The 15020-nt window shown below is 39.0% G+C and overlaps 1 protein-coding gene across 1 annotated transcript; it reads right to left on the reverse strand.

Annotated features, from left to right (window-relative positions):
- Positions 1–3829: 3829 nt before the first annotated feature.
- On the reverse strand, positions 3830–13472 carry xrcc5 (X-ray repair complementing defective repair in Chinese hamster cells 5). The gene is made up of 4 exons (XM_038983168.1): positions 13432–13472; positions 12464–12577; positions 4226–4409; positions 3830–3882 (listed from the first exon to the last, which is right to left on the reverse strand). The coding sequence occupies exons 1-4, from the start codon at positions 13447–13449 to the stop codon at positions 3830–3832; spliced, it is 369 nt and encodes a 122-aa protein (XP_038839096.1). The 5' UTR covers positions 13450–13472.
- Between the last annotated feature and the right edge of the window lie 1548 nt (positions 13473–15020).

The raw sequence follows: 15020 nt of genomic DNA on the forward strand, positions 1-15020 counted from the left end.
TTAAGTGAGCAGTGTATATTGATTAGATGTTTTATCCAGTCTTCCCATAATATTTATCCAGTCTTCCCATAATATATTGATTAGATGTTTTATCCAGTCTTCCCATAATATATTGATTAGATGTTTTATCCAGTCTTCCCATAATATATTGATTAGATGTTTTATCCAGTCTTCCCATAATATATTGATTAGATGTTTTATCCAGTCTTCCCATAATATATTGATTAGATGTTTTATCCAGTCTTCCCATAATATATTGATTAGATGTTTTATCCAGTCTTCCCATAATATATTGATTAGATGTTTTATCCAGTCTTCCCATAATATATTGATTAGATGTTTTATCCAGTCTTCCCATAATATATTGATCAGATGTTTTATCCAGTCTTCCCATAATATATTGATCAGATGTTTTATCCAGTCTTCCCATAATATATTGATCAGATGTTTTATCCAGTCTTCCCATAATATATTGATCAGATGTTTTATCCAGTCTTCCCATAATATATTGATCAGATGTTTTATCCAGTCTTCCCATAATATATTGATCAGATGTTTTATCCAGTCTTCCCATAATATATTGATCAGATGTTTTATCCAGTCTTCCCATAATATATTGATCAGATGTTTTATCCAGTCTTCCCATAATATATTGATCAGATGTTTTATCCAGTCTTCCCATAATATATTGATCAGATGTTTTATCCAGTCTTCCCATAATATATTGATCAGATGTTTTATCCAGTCTTCCCATAATATATTGATCAGATGTTTTATCCAGTCTTCCCATAATATATTGATTAGATGTTTTATCCAGTCTTCCCATAATATATTGATTAGATGTTTTATCCAGTCTTCCCATAATATATTGATTAGATGTTTTATCCAGTCTTCCCATAATATATTGATTAGATGTTTTATCCAGTCTTCCCATAATATATTGATTAGATGTTTTATCCAGTCTTCCCATAATATTAGATGTTTTATCCAGTCTTCCCATAATATTAGATGTTTTATCCAGTCTTCCCATAATATTAGATGTTTTATCCAGTCTTCCCATAATATTAGATGTTTTATCCAGTCTTCCCATAATATATTGATTAGATGTTTTATCCAGTCTTCCCATAATATATTGATTAGATGTTTTATCCAGTCTTCCCATAATATTAGATGTTTTATCCAGTCTTCCCATAATATTAGATGTTTTATCCAGTCTTCCCATAATATATTGATTAGATGTTTTATCCAGTCTTCCCATAATATATTGATTAGATGTTTTATCCAGTCTTACCATAATATATTGATTAGATGTTTTATCCAGTCTTACCATAATATTAGATGTTTTATCCAGTCTTCCCATAATATATTGATTAGATGTTTTATCCAGTCTTCCCATAATATATTGATTAGATGTTTTATCCAGTCTTCCCATAATATATTGATTAGATGTTTTATCCAGTCTTCCCATAATATATTGATTATATTGATTATCCAGTCTAACCATAATATATTGGATGTTTTATCCAGTCTTCTCATAATATATTGGATGTTTTATCCAGTCTTCCCATAATATATTGATTAGATGTTTTATCCAGTCTTCCCATAATATATTGATCAGATGTTTTATCCAGTCTTCCCATAATATATTAGATGTTTTATCCAGTCTTCCCATAATATATTGATTAGATGTTTTATCCAGTCTTCCCATAATATATTGATTAGATGTTTTATCCAGTCTTCCCATAATATATTGATTAGATGTTTTATCCAGTCTTCCCATGATATATTGATTAGATGTTTTATCCAGTCTTCCCATGATATATTGATTAGATGTTTTATCCAGTCTTCCCATGATATATTGATTAGATGTTTTATCCAGTCTTCCCATGATATATTGATTAGATGTTTTATCCAGTCTTCCCATGATATATTGATTAGATGTTTTATCCAGTCTTCCCATGATATATTGATTAGATGTTTTATCCAGTCTTCCCATAATATATTGATTAGATGTTTTATCCAGTCTTCCCATAATATATTGATTAGATGTTTTATCCAGTCTTCCCATAATATATTGATTAGATGTTTTATCCAGTCTTCCCATAATATATTGATTAGATGTTTTATCCAGTCTTCCCATAATATATTGATTAGATGTTTTATCCAGTCTTCCCATAATATATTGATTAGATGTTTTATCCAGTCTTCCCATAATATATTGATTAGATGTTTTATCCAGTCTTCCCATAATATATTGGATGTTTTATCCAGTCTTCCCATAATATATTGATTAGATGTTTTATCCAGTCTTCCCATAATATATTGATTAGATGTTTTATCCAGTCTTCCCATAATATATTGATTAGATGTTTTATCCAGTCTTCCCATAATATATTGATTAGATGTTTTATCCAGTCTTCCCATAATATATTGATTAGATGTTTTATCCAGTCTTCCCATAATATATTGATTAGATGTTTTATCCAGTCTTCCCATAATATATTGATTAGATGTTTTATCCAGTCTTCCCATAATATATTGATTAGATGTTTTATCCAGTCTTCCCATAATATATTGATTAGATGTTTTATCCAGTCTTCCCATAATATATTGATTAGATGTTTTATCCAGTCTTCCCATAATATATTGATCAGATGTTTTATCCAGTCTTCCCATAATATATTGATCAGATGTTTTATCCAGTCTTCCCATAATATTAGATGTTTTATCCAGTCTTCCCATAATATATTGATTAGATGTTTTATCCAGTCTTCCCATAATATTAGATGTTTTATCCAGTCTTCCCATAATATATTGATTAGATGTTTTATCCAGTCTTCCCATAATATATTGATTAGATGTTTTATCCAGTCTTACCATAATATTAGATGTTTTATCCAGTCTTCCCATAATATATTGATTAGATGTTTTATCCAGTCTTCCCATAATATATTGATTAGATGTTTTATCCAGTCTTCCCATAATATATTGATTAGATGTTTTATCCAGTCTTCCCATAATATATTGATTAGATGTTTTATCCAGTCTTCCCATAATATATTGATTAGATGTTTTATCCAGTCTTACCATAATATATTGATGAGATGTTTTATCCAGTCTTACCATAATAGATGTTTTATCCAGTCTTCCCATAATATATTGATTAGATGTTTTATCCAGTCTTCCCATAATATATTGATTAGATGTTTTATCCAGTCTTCCCATAATATATTGATTAGATGTTTTATCCAGTCTTCCCATAATATATTGATTAGATGTTTTATCCAGTCTTACCATAATATATTGATGAGATGTTTTATCCAGTCTTACCATAATAGATGTTTTATCCAGTCTTCCCATAATATATTGATTAGATGTTTTATCCAGTCTTCCCATAATATATTGATTAGATGTTTTATCCAGTCTTACCATAATATATTGATTAGATATTTTATCCAGTCTTACCATAATATATTGATCAGATGTTTTATCCAGTCTTACCATAATATATTGATCAGATGTTTTATCCAGTCTTACCATAATATTAGAAGTTTTATCCAGTCTTACCATAATATATTGATCAGACGTTTTATCCAGTCTTCCCATAATATATTGATTAGATGTTTTATCCAAAGCCACTTACAGTCATGCATGTATAACTTTTTTGTGGGATGGTGTGACCAGGAATTGAACCCACTCTCCCCACATTGCAAGAGCCATGCTCGACCAACTGTTGCTTGAGTAAGCCAATTTGGTGTTCTATTATCAAAGTAGAGATATTTTGTTTCACTTTCACACAGAATGATCTAGCTTGGTGAAAAAAGATTACTTACAGAGTTTCGTTCTGAAGCAGGTCCATGCATACAACAAGAGCGTCCAGCCCTGAGCCAACAGTGGTTAAGGAAACAAGTCATTTAACAGCAATACAGTTTATCAAGGTCAAATACAGACCTAACGGTTCACACTGACCACGGCCTAACAGCAGAAACATTTTGCTCGTTGCCTACTAAATGACTAGCATAAAATAACTGAAATCATATATATATATAGAAATAAATAATATATATATAATATTTATATATAACATATATATTATTTATATATATATGTATATGTATATATTTAGGCCCTCTACACTGGACTCAATGGTTTAAAAACACCGTGTCAACAGTGCCGTCTACCGAAGGAGTGAGCTGTGTTCTGCGGTCAGTCAAAGGAAGGATACAGTCAGCCTGTTGACTCCCAGGGTGCACATCATTCTGGATCTCTTCCAGCAGCTCAAAGTTTGGGATCATGAGTTGGCGGTGTACTGAGATGTTCTGGTACTGGCCGTCTTTAGCAAGGTTGTTCTTAGTGTTGTCTGACCCAAACAGCACCAGACCCAGCTCATCTTTGTTCTCAGCGAACACCTGCAGGAAAGACAGTCCCAAATTACAGCACATTCCCTCTACATATTGCACTACCTCTGACCAGGACCCAGGGTTCTCAAAGTGGGGCCTGCCGAGGTACGGCAGAGGGTTCTCAAAGTGGGGCCTGCAAAGGTACGGCAGAGGGTTCTCAAAGTGGGGCCTGCAAAGGTACGGCAGAGGGTTCTCAAAGTGGGGCCTGCAAAGGTACGGCAGAGGGTTCTCAAAGTGGGGCCTGCCGAGGTACGGCAGAGGGTTCTCAAAGTGGGGCCTGCCGAGGTACGGCAGAGGGTTCTCAAAGTGGGGCCTGCCGAGGTACTGCAGAGGGTCCAGCGCTTTTTTGGGGGGGCCAAGGGATTTATGGAATAACTTTAGGGTGTAATATAGTGTTATTCATCTACAATGTATGTTCTTAACCCTGGGGAACTATTTTTTATTTTTGTAATTCTTTGCCTCATGGCAAAATGTGTAGATTTGAAGGATATTAGGCTGAAAACTGCAACATTTTCTCTCTAATGCCAAGATCCTTTAAAATGTTCCTTCCCAGGGCTCGAGACTTGGTTTGTCCGGCCACGCACAACCAAAGTCATAGTAAAACTCCTTGTATTTTTTCTCACTCAAGTTGTGTTCTAATTGAGAGGGTCCCTGATTAATTTTCTATCACAAAAGGGGTCCCGCCCCAAAACGTTTGAGAACCCCTATTCTAATGGCTAGAAAGGAGAGAGTGTCACGATCCAGGACCTCTGGCTGTGTTCCAAAATGTGCACTTCTGTCAAGGGTGGTCATCTTCCAAGAACACCTAAGAGAGATACGGTCTAGTATAGGAGAACACAGAGCGCTTAAAATCAGCTACATTTTCAACTTACGTCGACGTGACCTCTAATCTAAACAGGAAACTGCATCCTTACGCAGCCGGCGTCAACAAAGCTAGCTTTTATGTTCGCTAACTAGCTACGTCTGTTTACATTGTAGCCAATGAGCAGTGTGAGCAACTAGTGCTAGCAATTCAGTGAACAAAGGTATTTTACAGATGATCCCTGAATTCCATAAATTACAGAAAATACACATCAAAATATAAATCCAAAACGCAAGCAGAAAGAAAGTAAAAAATACAAGACATTTATCAGTAATAAGGTCCTCCATCAGCTTCCTGAATTACCCTAGAGACACCAGAACACATTTAAAAACATTTTTGAAGATCAGTCCACAAAAAAGGTGAAAAAAAACTCAAAGCTGATTTACCTAACTCAGTACAGACCAAAGGAATTTCCAGAGTTAGCCATCCCTGAGACACGGGTTGGTAACTCGTACGTATATAGTTCGTAAAGACATTAGGTACAGTGGGACTTTTTGTAGAAGGGCTTTATAAATGAAAACATAGCTATGTATCAACCTACGTGACATCAAAGAGAGCCAACCAATGTTCTGGTAGAGAATGCAGTGATGACGTCAGAGAACCAACCAACTTCCTGGTAGAGAATGCAGTGATGACGTCAGAGAACCAACCAACTTCCTGGTAGAGAATGCAGTGATGACGTCAGAGAACCAACCAACTTCCTGGTAGAGAATGCAGTGATGACGTCAGAGAACCAACCAACTTCCTGGTAGAGAATGCAGTGATGACGTCAGAGAGCCAACCAACTTCCTGGTAGAGAATGCAGTGATGACGTCAGAGAACCAACCAACTTCCTGGTAGAGAATGCAGTAATGACGTCAGAGAGCCAACCAACTTCCTGGTAGAGAATGCAGTGATGACGTCAGAGAACCAACCAACTTCCTGGTAGAGAATGCAGTAATGACGTCAGAGAGCCAACCAACTTCCTGGTAGAGAATGCAGTGATGACGTCAGAGAACCAACCAACTTCCTGGTAGAGAATGCAGTGATGAGTACTAAAAGTGTCACCCGTAATAGAGCTCAGTGCGCTATGAGAAACTGCATCTAACAGCTTTAATGAAGTGGCAGCTGTGTTCATATAGATGATGTCACCATAGTCTACAATAGGAAGCTCAACTGAATAATCTGTTATCTACTATTCAGCAAGGCAGGAACTATTTCTAAAGCAGAAGCCCATATTTATTCTCAGCTTCCTAACTCATCAATACGCTTTTTAAAAGACAGCTTTTCATCTGTCCAGATATTAAGAAGCAGGGACACGATCAATATGGACACCATCAACAGTACACGTGGACACCATCAACAGTACACGTGGACACCATCAACAGTACACGTGGACACCATCAACAGTACACGTGGACACCAACAGTACACGTGGACACCATCAACAGTACATATGGACACCATCAACAGTACATATGGTTAAATAGAGTTACTGGTATGCGCTCTAGAGAACAACATACTTAGTTTAAGCTGCATTCAACACTAATTTCAGGTCAATAAAGTGTTTCTGTAATACAATGAAGGCAGACTGTAGTTCAGATAGAGCCTGGTCTCTGCAGCACTCCACCCAATCAGGCCTTTATGGTAGAGTGGCCAGACGGAAGCCACCTGTCAGTAAAAGGAACATGACAGCCCACTTGGAGTTTGCCAAAAGGCACTTAAAGGACTCTCAGACCATGAGAAACAAGATTCTCTAATCTGATGAAACCAAGATTGAACTCTTTGGCCTGAATGCCAAGCATCACATCTGGAGGAAACCTGGCACCATCCCTAAGGTGAAGCACGGTGGTGGAAGCTTCATGCTGTGGGGATGTTTTTAGCGGCAGGGACTGGGAGACTAGTCGGGATCGAGGGAAAGATGAACGGAGCAAAGTAGAGAGATCCTTGATGAAAACCTGCTCCAGAGCGCTCAGGATCTCAGAATGGGGCGAAGGTTCACCTTCCAACAGGACAATGACCCTAAGCACACAGCCAAGACAACACGGTAGTGGCTTCTGGACAAGTCTCTGAATGTCCTTGAGTGGCCCAGCCAAAGCCCGGACTTGAACCCGATCGAACATCTCTGGAGAGTCCTGATAGTAGCTGAGCAGCAACACTCCCCATCCAACCCGACAGAGCTTGAAAAGATCTGCAGAGAAGAATGGGAGAAACTCCCCAAATACAGGTGTGCCAAGCTTGCAGCGTCATACCCAAGAAGACTGGAGGCTGTAATAGCTGCCAAAGGTGCTTCAACAAAGTACTGAGTAAAGGGTCTGAATACTTATGTAAATGTGATGTTTTTTTGTTTTGTTTTATAAATAAGCAACATTTCCTAAAAAACTGTTTTTGCTTTGTCATTATGGGGTATTGTGCGTAGATTGAGGGGGGAATCAAGTTAATACATTTTGGAATAAGGCTGTAATTTAACAAAATGTGGGAAAAGTCAAGGGGTCTGAATACTTTCCGAAGGCACTGTACATTGAGCACGGTTACATGGATAGTTATGCTAATATAATAGTTTGTTTACATGCTTCGCAAGAATAACGATTTCCCTAATAATCCTGTTTCCATGGACACATCTGAAATCAGGCTCCCTGTGACTTTGATACATGCAGAAAATTACCAATAAAACAAACGTTCTACCACAGTGGCCATGTTATTTTTGTCAAGACTATTTGATTCTGAGCTCGGACACAAAGTTTGTGAAAACTATTTATAAATATGCACCCCCCCTGAACTCACGCATACCCAGTGCTAGCAAATGTGCAGATCAAATACACAGCTGGAACCCTGATTAAGATGTTCTTAATAATTTAGAAGACTGCGCAGAAAACCAGGTGTTTTAATCGGCGTACGCTAACCTCGATTTTGACCATACGACAATTAACTTCTTATGGCTGGGGGCAGTATTGAGTAGCTTGGATGAATAAGGTGCCCAGAGGTGCCCAGAGTAAACTGCCTGCTACTCAGTCCCAGTTGCTAATATATGCATATTATTAGTATATTTGGATAGAAAACACTCTGAACTTTCTAAAACTGTTTGAATGATGTCTGTGAGTATAAACAGAACTCATATGGCAGGCAATAACCTGAGAAAAAATCCGACCAGGAAGTGGGAAATCTGAGGTTTGTAGGTTTTCAACTCTTGGCCTATCGAATACACAGTGGGATATTGGTCATATTGCACTTCCGAAGGCTTCCACTAGATGTCAACAGTCTTTAGAACCTTGTTTGCTGCTTCTACTGTGAGTGGAGGCTCATAAGGGCTGTTTGAGCCAGGTGTCTAACCCTAACCCTAACCCATGACTACCACAATACCCGGCCTTCTGACAAGTATTTAATTATTAGTGTGCATGTAAATATATTCATTGAGTTCTAACACGAATGACAAGTAACAGAATTCTCAGTACCTGAATTAAGTTGACAACCAGAATCATTTTATGTGGTGTCCTCCTCTCACAAATTCCTTAGTCTGCTGCTACATCGTTGTGGACGTATGACAGTTAAGGTTTTACCTCCTTCACCCCAATTTCGTGATATCCAATTACGAACTTGTCTCATCGCTGCAACTCCCCAACGTGCTCGGGAGAGGCGAAGGTCGAGTCATGCGTCCTCCGAAACATGACCCACCAAACCATGCTCCTTAACACCCGCCCGCATAACCAATGAGTCGGAGGAAACAGTTCAACTGACGACCGAAGTCAGCCTGCAGGCGCCCGGCCCACCACAAGGAGTCACTGGAGCACAATGAGACAAGTAAAACCCACCCCCGGCGAAACACTCCCCTAACGTGGACGACACTGGGCCAATTGTGCGCCACCGTATGGGACTCCCGGTCACGGCCGGTTGTGACACAGCCTGGGATCGAACTCGGGTCTGTAGTGACGCCTCAAGCACTGCAGTGCCTTAGACCGCTGTGCCACTCGGGAGGGACAGGTAAGCTTTTATGCATTGTGCTGAAATAGTGAAATAAGCAATTTTGCTTAGTGTTTAAGAAGGATGAATAGTGGTGTTTCACTGTGGAGCTTTAATTGCATTAGGACTGCTGGTGTTTACTTTCCAATGACAAGTTTGCATTGTGATACATTTATACAACTATAACACTGATGCATATTATTAAATGACACTGATGTTCACAATAGCTTGGTTTTACATTCACCTTATCCATGAATAATGTAACTAACGTTGATAAGCCATTTGATACAATACAACTAGATTAGAAGGCATAGACTTCTTCATCCTAATGTAAGCTAAATGCCTTGGATACAAAACACTGGCATATTATAAAGGGGAACATGTTCAATGTAATTATATGCATGCATATCAAACAGGAATATATATTAAATGATTACACCATTGTAATATTATGAATGTCTTTTTCTCTCTGCAGGGGATTGGACAGATGAACTGCAGCCCCCAGATGCCCCAGCCTCCATGGGGAGACAACACTTGCCATTTTTAATAATATTAACCCATGTATTGGTTTTCCTGTATCTGTGCATGAATCCTTAAAACACAGTCCATGAGAACAGTCCATTTTTATTTTATTTAAGAACACAGTCCAATGTAGTTTCCATAGTCGTATGTACAGGAAGGATACACATGGTCCAATGAAATGCTGACTTGCAGGTTCCTTCTCGACAATGTAACAATAAATAACAGACAATACGAACATAAAGTAAATGGCTCAGTAGAACCAACCTTTTAGCATCCCCAAGTAAGGGACATCAAGGAGATGAACATTGAACAGATTGTTTGGTATTTGAGGGCAAATGAAGTCATGACAGCCACAGGTTATTTTTGTTATTATATAGAGGACAGGAGTTTACAGGTTTTGTTTCATCCCTTTACGAACACCGCATACAACTACATGTGGTCTCAATTCATCCCTTTACTAACACTGCATACAACTACATGTGGTCTCAATTCATCCCTTTACTAACACCGCATACAACTACATGTGGTCTCAATTCATCCCTTTACTAACACCGCATACAACTACATGTGGTCTCAATTCATCCCTTTACGAACACCGCATACAACTACATGTGGTCTCAATTCATCCCTTTACGAACACCGCATACAACTACATGTGGTCTCAATTCATCCCTTTACTAACACCGCATACAACTACATGTGGTCTCAATTCATCCCTTTACTAACACCGCATACAACTACATGTGGTCTCAATTCATCCCTTTACTAACACCGCATACAACTACATGTGGTCTCAATTCATCCCTTTACTAACACCGCATACAACTACATGTGGTCTCAATTCTAGATGAATAGCTGAACACGGTGTTTGTGCTGGGCAGGAATAAAAACGTGCACAAGGTGTAGTACCTTGGGGAAGAAACCATTTGCCTCATTAAATAAAAAAAATACAAAATTGCTTCATATGTTACAATGAGCTGACAATTCTGCATGATAGAGAATAACGTGTGGATCTACTTCTAACATAGCGATGTTGCACACTGCTGAATAAACTCCTGGGATAGGGTGTTTTCCTGATGGGAGGTTCCCAAGTTCTATATCCTGGTGACCAGGAACCAGGAAGAGCTTGCCTGCTAGCTAGCCATCATCGCATCTGACGAGCTAACCTAGCTCGGCTAACGGGCTGATAAAAAGCAGTGACTAAACATTTGAGTTCAAAATTCATATGAAAATAAATTATAATTTGGAGAATGAATAACTGTAATACTTACAGTTTGCCATCAATTACTTAGTTTGGGGAACTTCCGCTGTGTCGCAAGGTGTTATGGGATAGCCTCCCCGGCAAAGAGAATGAAAAAGTATGCTCCCCATGCTTGATTTGTTTTCCAGACCTCCAAAGTACGCTTATAGACACTTTTCCAGTACAGGACTAACTGACGTCATGCATAAATGTGCGCGACTCTTGGCTGCAGTAAGAAAGCCATCACCATCTACGCCCATTCAACATAGCCTAGATTTACGTTTTAGTTACTTCAAAATAAAACTTTGGGTTCTCATACGCAAACTCGCTACACGCTCTAGACAGAACACAAGTAACTTCCGTACTCGCTACATGCTCTAGACCAGGGGTGTCAAACTCATTCCACGGAGGGCCTAGTGTCTGCAGGTTTTTGGTTTTTCCTTTCAATAAAGCCCTAGACAACCAGGTGTGGGGAGTTCCTAACTAATTAGTGATGTTAATTCATCAATCAAGTACAAGGGAGGAGCGAAAACCCGCAGACACTCGGCCCCCCGTGGAATGAGTTTGACACCTGTGCTCTAGACAGAACACAAGTAACTTCCGTACTCGCTACATGCTCTAGACAGAACACAAGTAACTTCCGTACTCGCTACATGCTCTAGACAGAACACAAGTAACTTCCGTACTCGCTACATGCTCTAGACAGAACACAAGTAACTTCCGTACTCGCTACATGCTCTAGACAGAACACAAGTAACTTCCGTACACACTACATGCTCTAGACAGAATACAAGTAACTTCCGTACACACTACATGCTCTAGACAGAACACAAGTAACTTCTGTACTCGCTACATGCTCTAGACAGAATACAAGTAACTTCTGTACTCGCTACATGCTCTAGACAGAACACAAGTAACTTCTGTACTCGCTACATGCTCTAGACAGAATACAAGTAACTTCTGTACTCGCTACATGCTCTAGACAGAACACAAGTAACTTCTGTACTCGCTACATGCTCTAGACAGAATACAAGTAACTTCTGTACTCGCTACATGCTCTAGACAGAACACAAGTAACGTCTGTACTCGCTACATGCTCTAGACAGAATACAAGTAACTTCTGTACTCGCTACATGCTCTAGACAGAATACAAGTAACGTCTGTACTCGCTACATGCTCTAGACAGAATACAAGTAACTTCTGTACTCGCTACATGCTCTAGACATAACACAAGTAACTTCCGTACTTGCTATACGCTCTAGAAAGAAGACAAGTATGCATTTTGGAACACACCCACAGTTTCTTTATAAAAATAATCACAATAATGTTTACTTGATTGCTCGCTTCCTCCCTTGTCTCCTTCTCAAAGCACATTGGAGCAAAAGATCTGAGGTTCCTCCCCTCTGATCTTCTCCTCCAATGGGTTGAGAAGGATGCAAGGAAAGAGGACATGAGGAATCTAGGAAATACAATTGGAGATTCACCCACAGAATCAGAGAGTACCTGGCGCTGAACAAACTTCTGGATGACTTTCTTGGCCTGTTGGAAGGGCGGTTCCTGTCCCGGGGCAGAGTTGGACATGGAGAAACCCACATCCAGACACAGAACCAACGCTGTCTAGTTTAGCAACACAGAGATGACATACTTTTAATTATTCAAATACAATACACATACTGGTGTTGTGTTCTGACTCATAGTTAGTAATGCATGTAACCAGCAGCAGTTAGACCCATCCTTTGATCAAGAGGCTGTCTTTGTTTGGGAGAACACAAGGGCAAGGCCCACTTATCTCCAGAAGGGGGCGGGTTTACAGACACTAACACATTTCCTGGGCTGTATTCATTACACCGATTCTGTTGGAAAACTTATCTTAAACAGAAGCAAACGGAATGGGGAAGGACCTACATTCTCTCAAGTTTCAATGTCACATGCACAAGTACAGTGAAACGCCTTCCTTGCAAGCTCTAAACCCAACAATGCAGTTGCAAAACTGAACGATCACACCCCTATGGTGTATTACGCCGATTCTATTGCGAAACGGTTTACTTCAAACTGAGTTTTTATTGACAAATTCAGGTAGCTAAGACCTTCCCCGTATCGTTTGGTTGTTAAACTGCATAAGGTTTCCGTCGCAAGACGTAATGAATACACCCCTGGATTGATGTGACGATATAGTGAGAAATGTAGCCATGGCGTAAATCACCAATATCATCACAAACAACTAACGTTAGCTAGCTAAAGTTCATTAGCTAACTTAGCTGAGTGATTCTAGCGGACTAAACTCCACGGTGAAGGACTTCGTTCACTGGGGAGTTTAGTCCGCTAGTTAACAAACTAATGGAAAAATGCACTACTAAAATGTAAGGACTAGCATCTAGATATTATTAATTATTTCATAATTATCTAGTGTTCTTGAACATAAATAAATAATAGCTTGCAAGATATGAGTCAATAAATCTCGAAGAACTTGCCTTCGCTGAACGCGCCATCTTGATTTCCTTTCCCTCGCTTTTTCATGAGTCCGGAGGGGAAGCAAACGTAAGGTAGGAATGGTTCCTACTAGCTATGCTTCCATCCAATTGTCGACAGATTTTCATGCGAATATTCTAAAATTCCGTATAAGAATCAGACCCTCATCACTACACTTTCACCACCGTGTGAAGTTCATTGTGAGTTATTTAATCTGTAGCCTAATAAACTGCAAGATTTCCCAAATCCTAGTGGGATGACCACACCATATCATCCACTGACTCCAAGTTTCCTTCATATGATGGTCATTATATCAATATTTACACATTAAGGCATTTCCACCGCCATTCCTCGCATAATTCATTTTACAGACACAAATAGATCCCACCATGTAAAACTAACAAATTATCTGTCAGCATTTATAAAATTGTATTTTCCATCACAGCTGTCATTATTTTTTAAATATATTTTTAAAATATTTATACCTTTATTTAACTAGGCAAGTCAGTTAAAAAAAATCTTATTTACAATGACAGTCTACCAAAAGGCAAAAGGCCTCCTGCGGGACGGGGGGCTGGGATTAAAAATACAAATAAATTAAATATAAATATAGGACAAAACACCCATCATGACAAGAGAGACAACAACACTACATAAACAGTTACCTAAGACAACAACATAGCAAGGCAGCAACACATGACAACACAGCATGGTAGCAACACAACATGACAACAACATGGTAGCAACACAACATGGCAGCAGCACAACATGGAACAAACACTATTGGGCACAGACAACAGCACAAAGGGCAAGAAGGTAGAGATAAAAATACATCACGCGAAGCAGCCACAACTGTCAGTAAGAGTGTCCATGATTGAGTCTGAGTGAAGAAATTGAGATAAAACTGTCCAGTTTGAGTGTTTGTTGCAGCTCGTTCCAGTCGCTAGCTGCAGCGAACTGAAAGAGGAGTGACCCAGGGATGTGTGTGCTTTGGGGACCTTTAACAGAATGTGACTGGCAGAACGGGTGTTGTATGTGGAGGATGAGGGCTGCAGTAGATCTCTCAGATAGGGGGGAGTGAGGCCTAAGAGGGTTGTATAAATAAGCATCAACCAGTGGGTCTTGCGACGGGTATACAGATATGACCAGTTTACAGCGAGTATAGAGTGCAGTGACGTGTCCTATAAGGAGCATTGGTGGCAAATCTGATGGCCGAATGGTAAAGAACATCTAGCCGCTCGAGAGCACCCTTACCTGCCGATCTATAAATTATGTCTCCGTAATCTAGCATAGGTAGGATGGTCATCTGAATCAGGGTTAGTTTGGCAGCTGGGGTGAAAGAGGAGCAATTACGATAGAGGAAACCAAGTCTAGATTTAACTGTAGCCTGCAGCTTTGATACAGTTGAAGTCGGAAGTGTACATACACCTAAGCCAATTACATTTAAACTCAATTTTTCACAATTCCTGACATTTAATCCTAGTAAAAATTACCTGTTTTAGGTCAGTTAGGATCACCACTTTATTTTAAGAATGTGAAATGTCAGAATAATAGTAGAGAGAAGGATTTATTTCAGCTTTTATATTCAGCT

The sequence above is a fragment of the Salvelinus namaycush genome, unplaced genomic scaffold, assembly GCF_016432855.1.
Source record: "Salvelinus namaycush isolate Seneca unplaced genomic scaffold, SaNama_1.0 Scaffold1495, whole genome shotgun sequence".
Classification (NCBI taxonomy): domain Eukaryota; kingdom Metazoa; phylum Chordata; class Actinopteri; order Salmoniformes; family Salmonidae; genus Salvelinus; species Salvelinus namaycush.